General features: G+C 45.3%; 1 protein-coding gene across 1 annotated transcript in view; it reads left to right on the top strand.

Moving 5' to 3' along the window:
* The window catches only part of LOC144784019 (GTPase IMAP family member 8-like), a 44,221-nt gene extending 22,009 nt beyond the window's left edge, over positions 1 to 22,212 (top strand). The window contains exons 2-5 of the mRNA XM_078662722.1: positions 10,574 to 10,749; positions 16,615 to 16,705; positions 17,273 to 17,360; positions 21,176 to 22,212. Coding sequence (XP_078518848.1) covers positions 10,574 to 10,749; positions 16,615 to 16,705; positions 17,273 to 17,360; positions 21,176 to 22,212 — 1,392 coding nt within the window. The remainder of the gene's footprint in view (positions 1 to 10,573; positions 10,750 to 16,614; positions 16,706 to 17,272; positions 17,361 to 21,175) is intronic.
* The last annotated feature ends 2,008 nt before the right edge of the window (positions 22,213 to 24,220 follow it).

Here is a 24,220-nt window from a genome sequence, read left to right as displayed (position 1 = left end):
TAGGTACACTCCATATTGGAAAATGGGGTACCCTTATCAGACCTAGTATGTGGTACAGGATGTACCCAGGGCATAGGTACCCCAGAGGCCTCCCATGGGCTGAAGCATGTATTATGCCACCCAGGAGAGGCCATTCAAAATGACACAACAGGCCTGCTACTGCAGACTGTGTAAGATGGTGCTTGCACCACTTACTGAGATATAAGTTCACTATATCTATCTAAATCACTACACTTAAAAACCTACCATTCACCCCTATTGCAGGCCTTATCAATCCTGAATGCATGGTGCTGGGTTTTATGTGAGAGGGTGCCCCGCATGACCAGAGCCCCTCTGCAGTCTTTGGAGACCATTCTCCGTGGTTGTCTAATGCAGCCAGACATATATGTTTAAGTGCATTATAACCTCGCGTACATGCTAACTTTAAAACAGCTGCTTAGAAACATGTTGTGTTTGGTGTCAAACACTTTGGAATCATACCTCCACACCAGTAACTGGTGTGGGAGGTATGATGCTACCCTTCTAGAACCACTACTGTGGGTCACCATTGTACCCGGTACCGGCTTTCACGACCTGGGCAGCACAAAATGGATGCTGCCAGCCACAGACACGATTCTGCTCTCCTGCTGCTGAGCCAAGCTTGAGCAAAGGAAGGCATGACAATAGGCATCCTGTCACAGGGAGCTGTGACCACCTCTCAGACAGGGTTTAGTGTATTGGGGCTTGGTGGGTGCACTCTGAGAGTGCCAGAAAGTCTGCACTGAGAGCACATTTGGTGTCCCTGTGCATCGTCCAGCTCAAACCAGTTCTGGGAGCCATTGGCTTCTGCTCTGGCGTGAAACTGGACAAAGGACATGGGTGTAGCCACCCCTTTGTCCTGCCCCTCCCCTAGGAGGTTCCACAGAATCTGTCCAACCCCTTTCCATGGGTATAAAGTGGGTTACCTGACTACAGGACTTTGGATTTTACCTGGACAAAATTCCGCTAAGAAGAAACCAAGTACTTCGACTGCCTGCACGATGCTGGATGACTGAAGAATCTCCCTTGGAGTAAAGCAGTTACTCCCCTGCAAAAGCAGGCACCTAAATGGATGTGACTGGTTTGCTTCTCCCGAGCTCTTGAGGACTCAGAAAACTTCAGCAACAAAGGAGGTGGGCTCCTGAAGGTCCCTGAGGTGGATCTGTCCTCTCAGCGAGTCCAGTATCCCTCAAGGGGACCGTGCAACCCGAACCCCTGTGCACAGCTTACATTTGCAGTTGCATATGCTTGTTGATGATTCCAGAGCTTGTGCATTGGACTCCATGTAGTCCTGATCCCGAGCAGTATTTGTGGCCTCCACTCACCGAGTGTCCTGTGGGTTGGTACATTGCAAACTTGCTTGAGGTCTCCTCACAATCCCTGGTCCGTTGGCCTGTGGGTCCCGGCGAGGGTCACCTTGTTTGATCTTGGGCTTACCTGGTTGATCCAGACGTGCCCTGACTCTCCATTGCTTGGAGAGTCCCCTGGAACTTGTTGGTCCACTACGTAACCTGTTTCCTCTCACAGCGTGGGTTGCATTTGTCAAGGCGGGTTAGTGCTCCAGCCGAAAACCGACCCCTCAGCACTCGACATCCTTCTTGGGACAGATCACCTCCAGATCCTGGTCATCCTCAACAACTCCTGGTCCCCACGGCTGCAGAGTCAAGCAACCCTTCTTTGCACCTTAAGCACCCGACATCTGTGGGCATTCGACTACCAAGCCCCTGGTCACCTGAAGTGACCCAGACTCAGTCCTCTCTGCTTTCAGGTTGCTCTCACCTGGAATCATGGCTTGGATTCCACCGGACACTCTTCGCCTTCCTGGCAGCAGTACTTCTTTGCAGCTCTCCATAGAAAAACACCATTTGACCCCTAGGCACCCGGCTCCTCTGGAATAGGTAGCACGGGCACCTCGGTACTCACTGGTTGGTTGGCCTTAGAACCTCCTATGTTCCAAAGGATTTGCTCGAAGTTCTCATAGAAGTGTCCTTAAACTGTAAATTGACAACCGCGACTTTCCCATAGAGTTGTACGGGGCACGCGGTCGTGCTTCCTCACTGCGCCCGTCCTCCGTGGGCTCCCTGTGTCACTCCTCTGGGTGGTTCCTTGGGGTCTCAGTGATTCTACATGATCTAGGCACTGTGTCTAGTCAAGTTGTTGTTATACCATTTTTTTAGTATATGGTTCGGTCTCCCCCTGGAGCCCACTGTATAATTTGCTATTTACGAATGTTCTATTGATTCAGTATTGTGTACTTTGTGCCCTAGTCTTGCTTAGAAACTAGTAGAGAGTGTTATATTAATAAATACATATTTTTATATAACTACTGTGTGGTTCTCCTTTCATTTAGTCATTTAAGAGGTGATATTCTGGTAAAACAAGCTGCTTTACATTCCTTCAAGATTAAGCCTGAAGGCTGCTCTCCACAGCTGCCACTAGGATAGGTTTCTGAGGGATATCTTAGACCTCATACATCATAAGGGTTGTGTGGACTGGTACAGGGTGCCCACTTTAATTAGTGGACAGCATATACCAGGCCACCTTCTCACAGAGGCCTACTATCAATGTTATGTATTTAGGGCCTCAATTATGAAAAGTAACTTATCGTTGGGTGAAAACAGCGATGCGTCAATTTTCACTGCGCTCTCCCTGCGACACTAACGATGCGTCATATTTACAGTATGACGCATCGTGTCGCAAGGAGTTACAGATATGTCAGTATTTCTGATGTATCTGTAGGCGCAAAAGTGACGCATTGCTGGAGTGTGTCACAAAAGTGACGCAACTCCAGCAATGTGTACTTTCACATGGGCAAGTCCCATGTTGTTAGTGCCTGCGTCAGTCTTACGCCTGCCATGAGGCAGGCATCAGATTTTGACGCATCAGCGGCCAGGAAATGGTGCAGTGAAATCTTATAGATTTCATTGCATCACTTCTATGACTCTTTCTTGCGTCAAAACACCCCCCTTGCATGCATTATACCTGGCGCAGGTATAATGCAATAGCGCGGGGATGCCCTCGGGTCACCAGGCGCTCTATAAATCCTTAAAAGAAAAAGAAAAAGAAAGAAAGAATGTGGCGCAGGGGTTTACAAAGTAACGCAGTAAATATGGCGCAACAAGGCACATTTTTTACGCCACTGGTGTGTCACAAAAAGTGAAGCACCGGCGGCGTAAAAGTGATGCACAGCTTCATAAATGAGGCCCTTAGCAGTTAGAGCGGTGTAAGGTAACTTTGCTTAGAACTTTATTCACTGGAGTGGAGACCTACTGTCCAACATTTGTATAGTTATAATTCTATGCACTTACCCAGATAATAAGGCCAAAATCATAACTCTATGTTGTTCCTATTTTTATAAATAACCTCCGCAGTACATGCATTGTATTTAAGAGAACTTAAATCATGGTCATGAAAGCCTGTGAGTTCCATTTTGGATACCCATGGTCTGGCGCTTTTGTACAAGATAGAGAGGAGGTTGATTTTCCAGGCAGTGAAAGTGCATTGCTGGCATTCCGAAAGCTAGACCGAGGAAACCTAGCTATTGAAGTACGGTAAGAGGAGACAAGCATATTCAGAATATATATTAGTTCTTTTTCTGAGAAAGGAGCTTCTGATCAGTATCCCTGTAGCTCTTCCATTTGATTGATACTAGGGGTGATGTTTGGGATGGCAGTCTCTGCTATACAAGATGAAGGGGACTCTTTAGGTGATGTACATTCTATTATCTTTCCCTGATCACACTCATCGGTTTGGCTGATAACAGTCAGGTGCAACAAAACCTCAAACCTCTTTGTGACTTTATTGTTGAGTGCTCCAGACTGAATACAACCCTGCTGTACCAAACATTTTGACACAAATATTATTGCTGGAGAGCATCCTGGCAAGGACACTAAAAAGAGAGCCAACCCTAACCATTTCTGAAAGTACAAATTATATTTATAGAGTTAATGGAGAATTGATGAAAAATATTGGATGAGGCTTATGGAATAAGAGAACATTAGATGGATCAGATTACTCAAGGAAAGGAGATACAGGGTGCTGGATAGATACTATTTGTTGCAAATGGGCTCCACCTGTTTAGTCTGACAGGATTTATTTATTTTAACTACCCAGTTTGTGGACCTCTACTGTGGGAGAATCCGACTACCTGCGTCTCACTTATGGTCATTCCATGGTAAATTGGACTGAGGGTGTTTACTGTCAGTGGCCACATCTTAAGAAAACGTTGCTGTAACACAGTTAGGGTAAGGGCCACTGGGCTGGTTACAGGAGAACATTTGTGCACATGTGTGAGACCTTTGTTGTGAGCCACCTGACATATTTTAAATTGGATATTCAACCTGTCAAAATAACCCATTTTGAAAGGCCTAAATCTTCATTTTAAATATTGATAAGTCGACTCTAATTAGGCCTTATTGCCCATAAAGGCAGAGAGCATGATATGTGAAAGTAGGACATCTGGAAATTCATGATGAACATGCCTTTACAGTGAAATATCTCCCAAAATGATTTTCGCTGTAGCAAGGCTGGCTGCTTCCATAAGGAATTATTGGGCTACATTGTTACATTTATTAAATGCTACATTTGGATTGATAGTAGCTAGAGAAATATTTAAAAGACTAATTTTAAAAGTCATTCAAAATGCCTTGTAAGGGTGAAGTAAAATTGTGTCTAACTAATAGCAACTGGTACTTTTAGAAAGTTACCAGTTTTGCACCTAAAACTTGTAAGACTTCAATTGTCACCTGGCAGTTGATGGATTCCAATTGATGAGATGTGTATCGCTCCCAGAGACAGGATAAATGGCTTGTCCAATTGGTCGCACACTGCTTGTCCTATCAGCGTGTTGCCCCAAAGCATTGTGATCCATGAAGTAAGCATCAGCGGGTGCGCCTCTGCCAGGGTCTTGAGCAAAAAATCACTGTCGCGTTGGCCATCCCTGGACACGTGTTTCAAGGTTGTTGCCTCTCGTCAGCAGGGAATAGGCATATATGTAGGGGTGCTGCGTAGTCTGCCAAAAAATATCCTCAGGTCAGGTAACACTCGTGGCACGCAGGTGCGTAACACAGGCTCGTCAGCCCCACCAGCTCAAGGGAGCTTGAATATAAAAGAAAGTCCAATTGGTCGCACACTGCTTGTCCTATCAGCGTTTTGCCCCAAAGCATTGTGATCCATGAAGTAAGCATCAGCGGGTGCGCCTCTGCCAGGGTCTTGAGCAAAAAATCACTGTCGCGTTGGCCATCCCTGGACACGTGTTTCAAGTTTGTTACCTCTCGTCAGCAGGGATAAGGCATATATGTAGGGGTGCTGCGTAGGCTGGCAAAAAATATCCTCAGGTCCAGTACCACTCGTGGCACGCAGGTGCGTAACCCGGGCTCGTCAGCCCCACCAGCTCAAGGGAGCTTGAATATAAAAGAAAGTCCAATTGGTCGCACACTGCTTGTCCTATCAGCGTGTTGCCCCAAAGCATTGTGATCCATGAAGTAAGCATCAGCTGGTGCGCCTCTGCCAGGGTCTTGAGAAAAAAATCACTGTCACGTTGGCCATCCCTGGACACGTGTTTCAAGGTTGTTACCTCTCGTCAGCAGGGAATAGGCATATATGTAGGGGTGCTGCGTAGGCTGCCAAAAAATATCCTCAGGTCCGGTACCACTCGTGGCACGCAGGTGCGTAACCCGGGTTTGTCAGCCCCACCAGCTCAAGGGAGCTTGAATATAAAAGAAATTCCAATTGGTCGCACACTGCTTGTCCTATCAGCGTGTTGCCCCAAAGCATTGTGATCCATGAAGTAAGCATCAGCGGGTGCGCCTCTGCCAGGGTCTTGAGCAAAAAATCACTGTCGCGTTGGCCATCCCTGGACACGTGTTTCAAGGTTGTTACCTCTCGTCAGCAGGGAATAGGCATATATGTAGTGGTGCTGCGTAGGCTGCCAAAAAATATCCTCAGGTCCGGTACCACTCGTGGCACGCAGGTGCGTAACCCGGGCTCGTCATTCCCACCAGCTCAAGGGAGCTTGACTATAAAAGAAAGTCCAATTGGTCGCACACTGCTTGTCCTATCAGCGTGTTGCCCCAAAGCATTGTGATCCATGAAGTAAGCATCAGCGGGTGCGCCTCTGCCAGGGTCTTGAGCAAAAAATCACTGTTGCGTTGGCCTTCCCTAGACACGTGTTTCAAGGTTGTTACCTCTTGTCAGCAGGGAATAGGCATATATGTAGGGGTGCTGCATAGGCTGCCAAAAAATATCCTCAGGTCCGGTACCACTCGTGGCACGCCGGTGCGTAACCCGGGCTCGCCAGTCCCACCAGCTCAAGGGAGCTTGAATATAAAAGAAAGTCCAATTGGTCGCACACTGCTTTTCCCATCAGCGTGTTGCCCCAAAGCATTGTGATCCATGAAGTAAGCAGCAGCGGGTGCGCCTCTGCCTGGGTCTTGAGCAAAAAATCACTGTCGCGTTGGCCATCCCTGGACACGTGTTTCAAGGTTGTTACCTCTCGTCAGCAGGGAATAGGCATGTATGTAGGGGTGCTGCGTAGGCTGCCAAAAAATATCCTCAGGTCCGGTACCACTTGTGGCACGCAGGTGCGTAACCCGGGCTCGTCAGCCCCACCAGCTCAAGGGAGCTTGAATATAAAAGAAAGTCCAATTGGTCGCACACTGCTTGTCCTATCAGCGTGTTGCCCCAAAGCATTGTGATCCATGAAGTAAGCATCAGCGGGTGCGCCTCTGTCAGGGTCTTGAGAAAAAAATCACTGTCGCGTTGGCCATCCCTGGACACGTGTTTCAAGGTTGTTACCTCTCGTCAGCAGGGAATAGGCATATATGTAGGGGTGCTGCGTAGGCTGCCAAAAAATATCCTCAGGTCCGGTACCACTCGTGGCACGCAGGTGCGTAACCCGGGCTCGTCAGCCCAACCAGCTCAAGGGAACTTGAATATAAAAGAAAGTCCAATTGGTCGCACACTGCTTGTCCTATCGGCGTGTTGCCCCAAAGCATTGTGATCCATGAAGTAAGCATCAGCGGGTGCGCCTCTGCCAGGGTCTTGAGCAACAAATCACTGTCGCGTTGGCCATCCCTGGACACGTGTTTCAAGGTTGTTACCTCTCGTCAGCAGGGAATAGGCATATATGTAGGGGTGCTGCGTAGGCTGCCAAAAAATATCCTCAGGTCCGGTAACACTCGTGGCACGCAGGTGCGTAACACGGGCTCGTCAGCCCCACCAGCTCAAGGGAGCTTGAATATAAAAGAAAGTCCAATTGGTCGCACACTGCTTGTCCTATCAGCGTGTTGCCCCAAAGCATTGTGATCCATGAAGTAAGCATCAGCTGGTGCGCCTCTGCCAGGGTCTTGAGCAACAAATCACTGTCGCGTTGGCCATCCCTGGACACGTGTTTCAAGGTTGTTACCTCTCGTCAGCAGGGAATAGGCATATATGTAGGGGTGCTGCGTAGGCTGCCAAAAAATATCCTCAGGTCCGGTAACACTCGTGGCACGCAGGTGCGTAACACGGGCTCGTCAGCCCCACCAGCTCAAGGGAGCTTGAATATAAAAGAAAGTCCAATTGGTCGCACACTGCTTGTCCTATCAGCGTGTTGCCCCAAAGCATTGTGATCCATGAAGTAAGCATCAGCGGGTGCGCCTCTGCCAGGGTCTTGAGCAAAAAATCACTGTCGCGTTGGCCATCCCTGGACACTTGTTTCAAGGTTGTTACCTCTCGTCAGCAGGGAATAGGCATATATGTAGGGGTGCTGCGTCGGCTGCCAAAAAATATCCTCAGGTCCGGTACCACTCGTGGCACGCAGGTGCGTAACCCGGGCTCGTCAGCCCCACCAGCTCAAGGGAGCTTGAATATAAAAGAAAGTCCAATTGGTCGCACACTGCTTGTCCTATCAGCGTTTTGCCCCAAAGCATTGTGATCCATGAAGTAAGCATCAGCGGGTGCGCCTCTGCCAGGGTCTTGAGCAAAAAATCACTGTCGCGTTGGCCATCCCTGGACACGTCTTTCAAGGTTGTTACCTCTCATCAGCAGGGAATAGGCATATATGTAGGGGTGCTGCATAGGCAAGCACACCAGTGAACACCCTCAAGACTCAACACTCGGGTAGAAGCGCACCCACTGATACCGACTACATCGACCATCATGCTCCGGGGTCACACGCTGATGGGACGAGCAGTGTGCGACCTCATTCGGACACAGGATAAATGGCTTGGTTGTGGGCAGAAGCTGGTTTTCCCTTGATAAGATGGTCTGAAGGCTGTGCCCAGGACTATTTATACTTCAAAGAAGCATCCACTTTCACAAACATAAGACATTGACACCAGACCTGCCCTCATTCTTTGTGCTTCAAGCCAACTTGTCTTTAAACTCAGTGTAAGGGATGCTGTCTCTGAACTTTTTTGCTATGTTGGATTGCACCAGAATGCTGTGAGAGAGGGTTTGGACAGGTGGAGTGTTGATGTGGCATCCTACGATTGGCTAGGACCTGGCAACCAGGCTAATGACTTTGCCTTAAGCTGACTCACAGGACTGGATGCATTTCTCTAGGGTCAGTGGTACTGGCCCCCTTACAGCACTTGAGGGCCAGTTGTGGGGAAAACCTGGACTCCATTGCCACAGCAGATTCCCTGTATAACAGTCAGGGTACCATGGGGTTTTTAGAGGACTAAAGACTAAGCAGAGGAGAATTCTGAAGAAGAGAGTCGGAAAAACCAGCTCCCCAGGTGGTGTGCCCATCTTTTGAGGCCATGAGACTTGCTAAAAATGCTCCATGTGCCTAGAGCTCACCACCAAGAGTAAAATGAGCCCAAAAGCATGGAAAATGTGTCCATCAGTGTTGGAGCCTTGACCCCTGCGCAAGAAATACATCACCTGGGGCTCCGTCACTAAGTATGCCCCTGGGGTGGGCCAGTGCCCAAGGGTCAGAGCAGGTTTAAATATTTTCTTTGCCCAGGGAGAGGGCATGCCTGAGGCCCCATCTCCACACCCTTCCTGGCGCAAGAACACCTAGGCCCAGCGGTAATACTGGGAGCCAAGATTACCCTCGCCATGGCAGGAAGAGGAAACAATGGCTGCCCCCACCGGGCAGGAACAGAAGAAATTGCTGCTGACTCCTGACACTGACAGAGAAGTCGCTGGGGAGCCAGTCAGGCACCACTAGAGTAGGTTCCCCTAGGGCAATAATTTAGTGAGTGTTATTGCTGTGTGCCAGCAAATTGGGATGATTAGCCCACACCATACCGCCCCCCAGAATAGGCCTTGGACTGCTCTACTTCGCTACTCTGAGAGAATCAAGTGCTAGAATGGGAAATTTGGTTCCCAGTAAGGAGACAATCGCTGACCAATTACTGAATTTCTTACACTATTCATGAAGTTTAAAGGTGTTGGCTGTAATAAGTGGTGATTGAGTGAATGTGGAAAGAGGTGTATTATTAATTTAGTTAATGGATAATTTGGATAAATATTGCTTGTGGTGTTAATCAGAGATTGAACAAGTACTGTGAGGATCAAAAAGGAAGATCAATTTATGTTTTCCATCAAGTGAGGTTCAAAAGACAAGGATTCATCGAAAAAACTGATAGTTGGAGGGATCTTAATAGATAAAAAGGTCTCTTGGATCTATAATAAACTGTGAGTGAAGTGGCGGCTCATTCTCATGGACTAAAAGGTTATTATATTAGTAATGTAAATCACATGAAGCAGAGGTAGGGTGAATACTGATCAAAGAATGAAGTAGAAGTTCAATGAATATCATAAATGACTGATGTGGTAAAGTGATGATTCTCATTGAGGAATGGGGTCTGGTTTGGACAACGTTGAAGGTGGGGGGAATGAACAATTCTTTCAGAGTGAAATGGTGGTTGGATATATAGTACTCATGATGTGGAGGGCATATTGCTCAATTAATTTTCGCAAGTGGAAATGAGTGAGACTGGACTTGGATGATGGTGAAATGGCGAAAAGGGTAATTGGGAGCAGAATCTAAATGTAATGTAGATAATACCCATCCAGAGAGTGGATGGTCTATGGCTAATACTCATACTTTGAGGGGAGATGAAATGGACAAATGCTGTGAAGGTGATATAGGATGGCTTAAATATTTATGGTGTGAAGGAAAGTTTGTGGGAATAAAATCCCTGGATTAGAAGAGAGGACGAAAAAAATATTTAACGAATAGTATGCTGGATTACCAATGCTCCTTGTACATCTTTTAATAGCAGTATCAACTGAAGGAAATGAAAATGAAGAGAAGAATACATTATCTCAGTGATATGTAGCGTGGAATACAGATGTGCTATTGATGGCAACATGTTTAATGTAAAGAATAAATGACCTGGATCTTGAACGTTAAAGAAGAACTCAATTATAAAATTATTGATTTGCATTTTATACCGATAGATATTTAAATTGAAAAATGAAAATCCACATGACATATCTTTAGAATATAGACTATTTACATTAATGTTCAAAGTTGCTCTTAAACTTAACTTTTTTCATTTTACTATGTTTTATTCCTTACACTCTTATAATGGCTAATATGTTGTTTTGCATATTTTAGACACCCAATAACGTCAGTTCCAAAGAGAAGACAAACGTTCCTCATTATGGTCCCAATTTAGTATGGAGAACTCACCTACACCACAATGTCCATTCGACGACCTCAGCGATAGAACAATCTTACAACCATCCATCTGGCTGTGACAATATCCACAAGTGTGAAAACAATCATGGCAAGTATTTGAGATCAAGCTATGTTATATTCCTTTATCCACACTATGGTGCTAGTGATTCCCTTTCTGTTGCATTATAAAGAACCCTTCTCTCTTTATGAAGAAGGATGTCATTACCTGCGTATTACCAGTTGTAACATGTTATTCACAGGATTATCTCCTGCAGCAGAAACATCTATTGTTAATGTAGTCTTTGATCAGCCTTCAACTTGTAACTTGTATATCATCATCTTGTTTTACATCATTGTCCTTTTCACTGAGATTAACAATGTTTCTGCAAGTACAATCTAGTATTATTTTATTGAAACTCCTATGCTGGTGTTGCCTCCAACCTGTGTTCTTTAACCAATAGTGCCACCTTCTCACACCATATCTTACTATATAATGATGCACCTTGACAATAAAACAAAGTCTTCCAACATCCTTGAACAATTAAGCGCTCTCCACCCTCTGCCTTCAAGGTACTTGTGCTGATATGTATTTAGAAAATCCAATCCACAGAACCAAGGGCATGCTACTAAAGGCATGTTGACTTAGCACCAAGACAGCGTGGGCTCATAGGAAGGAAGCAAGCAGTGGACTTTGAGCTCTACCTGCATCGGGGAACAAGGGAGTATGTAACTGATTGGAATACAGAGCAGACTTGATTGTGATTGGTTTGAGTGACAAACAGCTGTTTGAAGAGAGTAACACAACCTTTTACTACACTTTACCAGTACAAATATGAGAATAGTCAGTCTTTCACATGATACAACTTGGACAGGAAACACCCAAACCATTGTGTATGTTTTATTCTAGGTAGCCCATGCACTAACATGGGAAGGGCTGTTTCATGGATCATATCATTAAAGTATTTTGGGAAGGATAGCGTTGCCTGAAAAGGAAGGCACCCTCATGGTTATGCCAGTAACCGCTATTCTCAAGGGTCAGGCCCTTATTTTCAGTTGTTCCAGTTATTGTACACTGAGATGGGCAGGTTTTTGTGCTATAGGTTCTCAATGTTATATTTGCTTCCACGGTTAACTGTTCCTAATCTATAATATCAGCGCCTGAGATTAGGGATCAGTAACTATGCAGAATGGGAAGAAACTGGAACAGGCTGTCTGCCTGTTTTTCTTGCTGTCCGAACGATAGCTGTCTTGTGTGAAAAGTGCTCTGAGCATGTCAATGACAGGCCAGCCAACCGAAAGGGCTATGGACGTGGTCCAGACCATAGACGCTTTCCCTTAACCTACATTTTTCAAACATAACGAGGAATGCTCTGGGTTTAATACAGTGGCGGTCAGCATGGTGGCTGGTGGGCCGGTCGCGCTGGAGGTGGGTGGGGGATTCGGAGGGCGGGGTCGTGCTTCGTGCATATAAAAGAAAACAAGCATTTACAATGCAATGGTCTCGGCATTATTAAAGGTAGAGCTATTGGCATTGCTCAAGAAATTTTTTTATTCCTTTTTTTAAACATAAATAAATGGTATTGTCATTTATAATGGCAACAGGTGAGCATTAGAGAGTAGTAGAGAGTATTCGCGGACACAGAGCCGTGGACACAGAGCCACATACACAGAGCCACACACACAGAGAGCCACACACACAGACACACACACACACACGGACAGAGCGACACACACACACACACAGAGCCACACACACACACAGAGCCCCCCCCCACACACACACAGAGCCCCCCCACACACACACACACAGAGCCCCACACACACACACACAGAGCCCCACACACACACAGAGCCCCACACACACAGAGCCCCACACACACATACAGAGGCCCACACACACACACAGAGCCCCACACACACACAGCCCCCCACACACACATAGCCCCCCACACACACACACAGAGCCCCACACACACACACAGAGAGAGCCCCACACACACACACACAGAGCCCCCCCACACACACAGAGCCCCCTCACACACACACAGCCCCACACACACACACCTAAAGATGTTCCTTACTTCATTAGAGCGCACTTTGGTGTGGCGCCGGTCAACCCAATCAGTGTGTGCTTCTTGGCGCTAGTATAAGGACCAGTGAGCGGAGTCCACATTCCCACGTCTTGGAGGCAGCGTTGTTTGTCCCCCTCCTTAAGTTCGCGCTCCTGGTGTCATGCTGCGGTCATCTTTAAGAGAACATGCAGTGACAGGCAGAGCAGCAACTAAATATTCAACTTTTTTCCGAATGCTCGGCTGGGTCCCTGGGCCACGGTTTCTTTCCCTCAAGCCATCAAGCCCTGCTCACAGCCGTGCCACATAGTAGAGAACTGGAGGGGCCGTTCCTATTTAGGAGGGGACCCCGCAGGGATCCGTAAACCCCAGAGGTAGCAGCACTCTGAAAGAACTGTGGCAGAACGGAATGTCCCTCGGAAAGCCGCAGGCACGCTCGTCTGTTATCTCCCAGCCTCGGGAGGCTGCTTCGGCTGCCCCTGCCTTCCACTGAGGTGCTAGTGGCTGCTTTCCCAACTGCTCCTGCATGCTGTCAGGCAGCTCCTCCTCTCAGCTCCCAGCCCAGCCGATCAGAGCCCAGCCAGAGGATGAGGAGTGGCACTGCTTCCGTTAAGAATTTATTTTTCATCCTGAGGGGGAGGGCAAAAAGGAAGGGCCCGATAGGAACCCGTCTGAGCACCTGCTTTTAATAACAGCCGATGCTGAGGACCAGCAGGACCCGGCCCACTTAAAGCCCTGGGCATACTGGATGCCGATGTCCTGAGAAAATGCAGCAGGCGCATTAACCCACCAAACCATTCTGTCAGGAATAAACTGCATCATCGCCTCTATAAAATTTGCTATTTCAAAAGTACACTGGATCTGACGCTCGTGAGCAGAACACAATACTTTCAGTCATGTGCGGCGCGAAAGTTGTCTCCAATGCAGATGTGACGCTCTCCAAAACATGACACCCACGCCTGGGACATTGTTGAGGTCAGAGCGGGCATCCTTCCAAGGGGCTGAAACTTTCCAGACTCCTGCAGGCATGGCTCGTCGCGGAGGAAGCCTTTGCCTGTCTGGGTGGAATATACGTAGTAGGGGTTAGGAGAGAGGGCGCAGGAGATTGTAGGTGGGTAACGAGGAACACGGGCAGGGGATCTGACAGGACAGGCAGAGAGGGAGGTGACAGGCAAGGGGAGGAAAGAATAGACAGGCAGACGAAAGGTACAGGGAAGAACAATAAAAAAAACACGGCAGAGGCGGGACACACCCGGGAGCTGGGAAGAGTCTGAACAGGAACAGCGACACGCGGCCAGTGAATAGTGAGAGTTGGGCAGCGAAAAGGAGGGGGGAGGAGGGCACAGGAGGGAGGGGCGTCCACCCAAGGAGGGAAACCCAGCACGAAGCGGAGATTGTATTGTGGCCCGACCTCCTGCAGGAGTTTGCGGAAGCGGCTGCGGTGAGGACTGGATGTGACTTTCCCTGCAGCCGGCCGAGGGACAGTGTAAATACGGACGGGGCCCCTGGCGGGAATTCAAGCAGCCTCCACGCTAAAGCTGCATGCCACATACCTGTACCTCCGGCAGCAGACGTTCGCCTCCGGAGGGTGTCTTTAGAGAGTCCTCTCCATAGAGACCTGGGCCGCCCCCACGGGCCCCCGGCTGCACTGGTTTGAGCTTGGTGAAAACGGGAGGCTCCTTCTGGTGCATTCCTGGGTAGAGACGCTGCGGGCCCAGCCTGGAGGACATGCTCAGCACGGCGCTGGTGCCCATGGGGAGTGCAGGCTGTGCGCGCTGCAGGACGGGGTGTGATGGGGATGCTGCTTGTGCGCTCTGGCTCCCGCTCCGTACCTGTGATCCTGTGCTTGTCTTCTGTCTGGGCCGGGCTGCCTCCGCCTAACTCCCCGGCCATTGCGAGCTCTGTTGCAGTAATGCAGCAGCAGGGGCGAGGACTCGGCGACTTCTTGGGGCGGCGGTCGTCGCGAAATGGCATAAAGAAAAGCGCCGCCATTTTCAGATTCGGGGCGTGTTTTGGCGTTCTGAGTGACGGATGACGTCACAGGGCGAAAGAACGCCAAAAACACGCCCCCGAATCCGAAAGAGACGGGGCTTTATTGGAGTGACTCCCTTCTCCTCCAATGGCTGGCCTCCGTTTAGGAAGCCAGCCAATGGAGGAGAATGGAGGAGAGAGGTGGGTTCCTAGCCCCCTAACTCCAAAACATGAATTCTTCGGGACTCCGCCCCCTCACTGCTTTGCAGTGAGAAGCGACGGTCCATCGACCTAAAAAGACAAAATAAACTTTACTTTGCACAGGGTCCTGCGTCCCTGCTCCTGCTCTCATTTGGAACTCGGGGAACCAGAAGCAGGCCCTACTGACCAATCACAACGCTGCAATGCAGCGTTGTTATTGGTAAGCACCCAGGCTACCCTGACCAATCACACAGCAGTGCAGCATTGTGATTGGTTTTGAGCATCCTGGTTCGACGCTCAACCAGGGAATGGGGGCCTGGGGTTGTTCTCCACGCAGGCTGTAATGCAGCCTGCATGTAGAACCAGCAAAGTGCGCATGACTAGTCATTGCGCACTTAGGAGTGGGCAACCCACTCCTCCCCTGCGCTGCTCCGAAAGCAGAGCAGCCCTGCCCATCCACCCGCAAAGCAGCATAAAATTATAATAACTTAAAGTTATTATCATTTTATGTTTTTTCTTCAAACTGCATAAAAGCAGTGGGGTGACACTTCTCCGCCATTGCGGAGGAGCCACTCATTGTAGAAGACGAAATGAAATGAAAATAATTTAACATCGATGAGCCTAAAGTTTTTGTTTGAAGAATCCCATGATAGGTGATTCGGGAATGCCAAGGAAAACAAGTCAACACACAATCGTTCAGCTTCAGTGCCTTCTGCATTCTCAGGACCTTTAAAGTGGGCGGATTATGGCACCAAAACTGAGTTCAAAGTCCTTGAGTAACATATAACAGTTACTTTGTGTTTTAATGCACTTTTTAATATATATGGCAGGCCCGAAGAGGTGTACATATTCTTTTCTGATGTTAATAGATTTCACAAGAATTAAATACAGAGAAAAGGCCAAAGGTTTATACAAAAATGCTAATAATTTACAGGGTACAAATGCAAATTAGAACACTGGTATATTGAAAGCTTCATTGAAGACACTGGAGCAGGAACACTGCAACACTGATCTGTAATTTTGACGTAAACAGTTTCCTATTTTATTTCCGCCTTCTTCTATGGACAGGTGTCACTGGAGTCAATAGAAGGAGGACTTGGAAATTCTCTGCAGCTTCAGTGCCTCCCATATGTTCCCCAGTTGATTTGGTATTCTGAGTAGTTAGAAAAGCAGGGGATTAGATCTGTGAGATGTGAAATTGAAATCTCTGGATTCAATAGGATTAACAAAATGTTGTTTGTGTGCCTCAATGCTTTAAGCTCCCCTACAGGGGTTGGAATGCCACGGATGCCAGAGTGAATTCGAATGGTTATTTTCAAGGTTGAACGGAATGGAATAAAGAGCAGAGTGGAGAGAAGGCATCCATGCCTTGTACCTCTGCTTTCGCAAGGGGTTGGGATATGTTCCCATTACAGGAAATCACCACTGTGGGTTTGAAAAACAGCCTTTGGTGAGGAATTCTTGCTACAGTCCCATCACATTCAGCAGTCTGAACAGGTAGCCCCACTCCACCCGATCAAAAACCTGCTTGATGTTGAAGGAGACTCCCGGTTTCTCCTTCCTATTTTTCCGGACATGGTCTGATGAGGGACGAACCCCACTTGATCCAGTGGATGAGAGAGGGAAGGGGGCCATTCAGTCTGTTGGCAAGGAGTTTGGCCAGGATCATTAGTTCAACATTATTTAGAGAAATTGGCATGTAGTTGTACAGGAATGAGGATCTTTGTCCTGTTTCAGGATCACTGTGATCCTGGCCTTGTTAGCCTCTAGTAGCAGTGAGGATTCCTCTTGTATCTCATTGAACAGTATTTGCAGTACAGGGACCACAGTTAGTTTGTTGATCTTAAAAAATGTAGGTGAGTAACATCTAGTCCAGGTGCTTTAGAGGTGGCCAGAGTGGTGATGACTTGACCAACTTCTTCCTTAGTATTATTTTCTGCTAAGGAAGGCACTGCTTCCAGGAGAGTCTGGGCATCTTGATTTGGAAGAGGAGCTCCAAGTGATTATTCTTGGAGTTTTCAGAAGTGTAGAGCTGGGCAAAAAGTTAAAAGAAGGCTTGGAGAATGTCTAGGGGTTGCACAATTTTGTTTCCCTGGTCGGTCCTGTTGCTTGGATATAAATTTAGTGTTGGCTGGTTTCATACATGTCTTGCAAGTACCATAAATTGATTGCTGCATACTTTTTAATTTTATTTTTAAATGTATTTATTGGCATTTTGACATACGTAGATGAACAGCAAGTGGTATATATTGTCAATAATACAATATATATCATTATAATAGACAAGGGTATATAAACCAGAACAGAGGCATCACATTTGCAGGTGTATATACAAGAATCATCATCTCATGTGAGAACTTAATCTTCATTCATTACGTACTGAATATATTGCTAGGGTCACAAAGAGAAAAGTGAAGAAGTGGCCTGGTATATTGAAGATTATGACATTGGGGGCAAAGATATGGCCGGTAGGAGTCTCACAGGTGAGTGTGGTAGAAGCCACTGAGTTTTGTGTAGTATCTGAATTTCGAGAGGACAGTCAAGTTAGAAACGGACCCCAGATATCTTTGGGTCAAGATGCCTGGGGCATGAGTTCCCAATATGTGTTAAACTGCTCTTGACAGAGTTATGACTAGTATCCAATTTTTTATAGCAGGTGGCCTGCTCATACCCTGGTGCATTGCAATTTGCCATTTAGCCAGGAGTAGTATCATGGCCAGAAGTTTGCAGTGTCCTGGTAAGACTTCTTGAACAAATCCTAGAAGATATAGTCTAGGGGAAGCTGTCAGCTGAGTAGTCAGTATCTCATTTGTGGATTTAAGTATATAGTTCCAAAAACGTGCTAAGGCGGGTCAGTTCCAGGCCATATGCAAAAAGGAGGCATCTGGTGATGCACACCTCCAGCAGTTCGCCTCTGGCCGGAGACACATGCGTTACAGTTGTAGGGGTGATCTGTAAATGCGATGTAAATATTTAAAATATATGAGGTGAAATCTGTAATTAGGAGATACCATCTCCAGTTGCCCGCAACAACTCTGCCATTGAGCCTCTGTCAGCGGTTCGGCTAGGTCGTTGTTCCAGTCTGCAAAGGCCTTCGGATGTGTGAGCGGGAAGAAATACTGCATTTTACTATATAGTTTGATTATCAGCTTGTCTGAAGATGAATTTGACAGCATTAATTCCAGGGCTGGGAGAGATGAAGGAGGAGCTGGGAATGTGTCATGTAATGTGCGGCATGCACCTGTAATAGAATAATAGAATAATAGATTAGAAAAGTTGACAGGGTTGCCCGGTGGAGTTGCAGGTGGGAGCAAAAAGGTGTCGCCCCGATATAAGTCAGCAAAGGTATTCCATCCTAGAGTGTGAGCACATTCAGAATTACCTTTGTTTTCTAATATAGCAATTTGCGGGTTGTGCTCAATCGTGATAGCGGGCGCATATAAGATGGAATGACCTGCGCAGGTACAAAGTTTATCCTAGGCCCATCTCAAAGTGTCTGGTGTGTGTATCATCGCACAATGGCATTTGGGTGTTTGATATAGGGCAGGTGTCAATTGTACGCGTGCGATGCTTTCGGCCTATGCTGCAACATGGGGTTGGAAAAATCCAATGATGTAAAAATGGTGCCTGTGCAAAAAAGGCATAAAGTGCCAAGTCTGGGGCCAAGTCCAACTTGCGATAATGATAGTGTAAGTACTTCCGAGGCAACGCACAGTTGCTTACCGGCCCAGACCAGAGAGATCATTGAGGATTTTAGAGATTTCAAGAATGATTGGGTGGATTGCAATCGAAGATTTACAAATAAATATAACAGCTTAGGCAGCACGATCATCGTAGCTATGGCAATGCAGCCAGCTAAGGATATAGGGAGTTTAGCCAGATTGTTATTTTCTCTTCCAGCCATGCCATTGTACGACCAAGATTCATGTCCTAGAGTTCCTGGACGTCTGTGTTGAGACAAATCCACAGGTAGCAGACAGGGCTGAACGTCCATTGAATGTGATAGTCTGGGTCAAAAGTGATACAATTGTGGGTCAGAGGTAGTAGTGTAGATTTGGTCCAGTTGATGTGTACCCCAGAGAGACCGCCAAACTTGGTAAGTTCCTGAGGAACAGTGTCTAGATTGACTTGTGGATCCCGAAGATAGATAGTGATGTCGTCAGCATATGGTGATATGATAATGTCTCTCATGGGGAAGTCTAGACCTCGCGTTTTGTGGTGTTGTCTAATTCTGGCTGCCAGGGGCTCCATAGCAATGGCAAAAAGGAGGGGCAACAAGGGGCACCCCTGTCTACCTCTCTTGCCTCTTTGTGAACCTCTTCTACCTGTTTTCTGTACTACTCTTGCTTCTTTTTGCATATCTGTTGGTAATTTCTCCACTGCTCTTGCTTCTTTCTGCACCTCTTTTACCTTTTTCTGTGCCGCTTTTGCTTTTTTCGTTACCTCTGTTGCTTCATTCTGCACTTCTCTTTCTTCATTCTGTACTCTTCTTGCCTCTATCTGTACTCCTCTTGCTTCTTTGCACACCTCTCCTACATCTTTCTGCACTAATCTTGCCTTTTTTGCACCTTTGTTGGCTTATTCTGCACCACTCTTGCATCTTTCTGTACCCCTCTTGCCTCTTTCTATACCTCACTTGCCTCTTTCTGCACTTCTCTTGCTTCTTCATACACTTCTGTTGCCTCTTTCAGTAACTCTCTTGCCTCCTTCTGCACTTCCCCTTCTTTCTGAATCCCTCCTGCCTTTTTCTCTACCTCTCTTGCCTCTTTGTATACCCCTCCATCCTTTTTCTGCACTCCTCTTGCCTCTTTCAGCATCTCTGTTGCTTCTTTCTGCACTTTTCTTCCTTCTTTCTGTATTCCTCCTGCCTCTTTCTCCCACTTACTCACCTATACAGTTATAAACACACCACCTCAAATTTTAATACATATATTAACACATAGTAATTTTCTTATACAATCACTGATACAAGCACATACTCATCCATACCGCCACTCTCACAATCACTCACTCTCACATAGTCATTTATATACTCCAACACTCACATATACTGCCTTTTACATATGTAGTTACACACATATGTACCACTGAGATATCCATTCACTAACCAACACACCCATAGATACACTCACCCACCTATAAAGCCCTTCAGAGAAACACTCTTGAACCCATATACCCAGTGAATCACCCACTCACCTATCTATGCACAGTCACACACCCCCACCCACCCACGCAGACACTCAGGCACTCATACAGATACTCAGACAACCCATCAATAACCCAAATAGACACTCATGTAGCTACTCACCAACCCATGGAGCCGCTTATACACCACCTGACAGACTGATACAGACATTCACACAGATTAGTCACTAATCCTTGCATTCAGTAAAACACATTTAATCACTCCTGTATACAGTCAGTCACACACCTACTAAAACATCCATTCAGATCTTTAGACACCCACTCATGCGTCAATACACCTTGATATATATATATATATATATATATATATATATATATATATATATATATATATATATATATATATATATATATATATATATATATATATATATATATATATATATATGTATATATATATAAATATAGATATATATAACATATTTAAACTTTACAGAAACACACAGTCACTGGATGATGTCATCAGTGATGTCATCTGTGATGTCCTTTGAGATGTCCCTTGGATGCTTGATTCCGGTCTGGGAAAGACATGGCTTGGTAGTTCGGACTGGACTGTTCCCATGAGGCACAGGGTCAGAGCTGATTTGCATATAGCCAGTGTCTAACCCAGGGTGGTGTGGAGTGCAAAAAAACGATGGATTTAGGCCCAGATCCTTGTACTGGGGTGAATGTATGACATTGTTCTACATTCTGTCCATCAACTGTGGTTTTTTTTTGCAGTCATCATTGATGTCATTTGTGACCATGACATGAATGATGTAATATGTGACGTCATCAGCAGTGCTTTGCAGGGGCCCGAGTTATAGTTAGCTCAACTAACTATAACGGCCGATTTTCTCTGGTTATGTACGAGTGAAATGTCCAACTAACTATAATGTCCCTGAAACCTGTACTTTTTCAGTGAATATATATATATATATATATAACATCAAATCGACAGAGACCAAATACCCACTCTGTTGAAATAAACGGCTTGAATGAAAATGTTCAAAAACATAGATATGTTGCTGTGTATTACCAGATCCAAATGGCATTGATTTGAACTTTCTATGTTTACTTTTATCACACTTTGGTACATTTTATCCCAATGCAGATTCTACACTGAGATGTCTGAGCCATGGAGACAGTGATCTAAGATTGATACTTCTGGGCAAATCAGGAACTGGTAAAAGTGCTTCTGGAAACACCATCTTGGGTGAGAATAAGTTTATCAGCAGAGCCAGCTCAACATCAGTGGACCTTACGTGTAAGAGTGAGATGGTATATTGGAGAGGGAGGCATGTCATCGTCACTGACACTCCAGGCTTCTGTAATACAGAGCTAAAGTATGATCAAGTTTTGAAAGAGATTCATGCAAGTATCTCTGCACAGCGGCCTCATGTCCTTGTGTTGGTAGTGAAGATTGACCGATATACATCAGAAGAGATGAAAGCCATTAAGAAAATTAAGAATCTGTTCGGAAAACAAGCAGCAAGCAACATGATTGTCTTGTTCACAAAAAAAGATGATTTACAAGGTGTTTCCATTGAAGAGTACTTAAATTATTCTGAAAGAAAACCACTAGGAAAGCTAATTCAAATGTGTGGGGGCCGGTACTGTGCTTTCAACAATAGAGCACCGCCTGAGGAATGCCACAAGCAGGTTGATGAGTTTCTTGTCAAAGTTGCGCAAATGGTGAATCAGAATGGTAAAACTTTCTACACAACAAACTATCACCAAGGCAAAAAAGGGGCTGTTAGAATACGAACCAAGAAAAGCAATGGAAAAGTAGGAAAACAGGGAAAGACACAAAAACAAAATTGTCAATTTGATGAGCTAAGCAGGAACTCTAGTGAAAATATTATCCACCATCCTAATAACAGAAATGTTCCAGAAAACCAAATTCACTTAGAAGGATTAAAAATGACAGAGGGAGAGAATCAAAGTATGACAATAGCAAGCCAAATGGACAAAAACAAAACTGAGTCAAACACATATCTTGGCCGAGACAGAATGCAGAAAGCTGAAGAAAATGACAAGCAATGTTATAAACACAGTGAAAAAGAGAATGAAAAGTGTGTCAATAGTTTAGGAACAACTCCAGTTCCCGGAGCAACCGGTGGATTTACGGATCGCTGTAGCATCTGTTAACTCTTAAAAGGTTTCTGTGTAAGGGGCACAGGTGTAAGTACAGGAGAAAAGGTAAAAAGACGGTTCAGAACTGTAAAGAAAGAGTGATATCAGTGACCTCGAAAGCTGGCAAAATATGGTTATAGTTATGTCTCTAAATTAAATAGGCTGCATTGTTTTTTTTTGTTTAAGCACTGCTACGTCTGTGCCAATACCTTTTATAATACATGGGATTCTGCAAATTCTCTATAAACTCCTGTCTATAATTTCTTCATCATTTGTGGTTTGTGGCACACCCATTCCCCATTTATAAAGAAAACGGTCAGGACTCAACTGTAATAAGTTATTATAGCTGCATTCTGATGTTACAATGACTGATGGCAAAGCCAGCAGCCCAGGTGAAAGCAGGCCAGGTCACAGAGCAGCTGCTTAAAGCAACATAATCTAAAGTTGCTTTTCTAATTCTGCTCTATTTTTCTAGCTTTCAGTTACTAGCAGAAAGAACATCTTTGTTTTTTGCATTCCTTAGATGAACATAGAAAAGTTAGAATCTTTCTGAATGTTTCTACACATTCTGAACTAATGCAGCTTTTTTTTTAAAACTGACTTGTATTGAGCTGTTTGTAATATCTTTTTCAAAACATATCTAACAGGTTTTTGATGTGTTTAACTTTCCACTAGAGGTTCTATTTTTATCTTCATGTTTGCAAACATGATCTCTCTTTCAAATGAAAGAGCTACACGCCAAGTTTTTTAGTGGTTGGTGGGAAAGATCATGATTTGACCATGTGTTACATAGGATAAAGTACCCCAGCCATACATGATAAGGATATTGTAAGTCACTTTGGAGTTATAAAGGAACTCAGCCTTCAGCCTTTTTCCTTTATATAGTTATGGAACTCTTTAGTTACTTGCAATATCCTTATAATGAATGGCGGGGGGGACTTTATCCTGTCACACAATGATCTTAGTTGGCTGAGCCATGATATTCCTAAAGTCAGTCATAGATGCAACCCCGAATTCACAAAGGTGAAGATGCTGTGTTTCTATCAGGGACTAAAAATTAGGTTTTGGTCATAATATTAAGAGAATTGTTAACCCAGTTGTGCAAGTCAGTTGGAAAGTGATGAGAATTGATTCACTATGTTCAAGGAGAGCGAGAACTCATAGTGTTCTACAATACTTAAATTGGGATACAGTGTGTTTAAAATCAAAACTGATCACCGATGTCATCAAAGTTCCTATCACTTGCTCGTGATATCACTGCAATATGATTTGAATTTTACATGTCACAGAGGTGACACTGATGGTAGATCAACTCAAGGTACTTCCAGGATCACATTAAGACCAGGGCTTTGAGTTTATGCTTCTTGTACAAATGTAGTTAAAGCAGAAAATAATTTAGGAAATTGAAGGATATCTCTCGTACCTTTAAAATTAAAGTGTAGTTTGATATCTAAAATGTAGTCTTGGCACTATTTATGTTTGATTATACACAAAGTGAGCCAGAGTGTCCCTCACGGATCTTTGTGAAAAACAAGATTCCCAATCAAGCATGGCAGTCCCATATTAAAGCATTGTGCTTGGTGCTAAAGACCAAAGAGACAACTGAATTGAATTAGACAGAGATGGTCCTTTTAGTTAACAGAGATGTTGGTCCTTTTCTAGGACACCAAAAATAACTAATACATTGCCAAAGTCTAGGACTCCCTAATATCTGATGTTAAGACAAATTGGGGCATTGATCGTACCCAGTAAAAAACTGTTTGCCTGTAGAGGATGTATATTCACCTATTCATGAGAACAAACATTATTAAACTAGTCCATAAGGTTGGATTGGAAAATCACACAAAACAGCTTTCTGTCCATATTACTTTGCTAGCATATGAATACAGGCAATGAAGGCTGACCCCAACTGAGAAAAGATTTTAAAGTGCACAGGCCATGGGGCAATGTTTTAATTGTTCAGCTGTGTTTTATGGAGTCTGCCTCACAGTGGCTTAAAAATGTTAACAATAGGCAAAATGTA

This window comes from Lissotriton helveticus, chromosome 10 (assembly GCF_964261635.1).
Source record: "Lissotriton helveticus chromosome 10, aLisHel1.1, whole genome shotgun sequence".
In the NCBI taxonomy this organism is placed as follows: Eukaryota; Metazoa; Chordata; class Amphibia; order Caudata; family Salamandridae; genus Lissotriton; species Lissotriton helveticus.
This window is presented reverse-complemented; position numbering and strand designations above follow the sequence as displayed.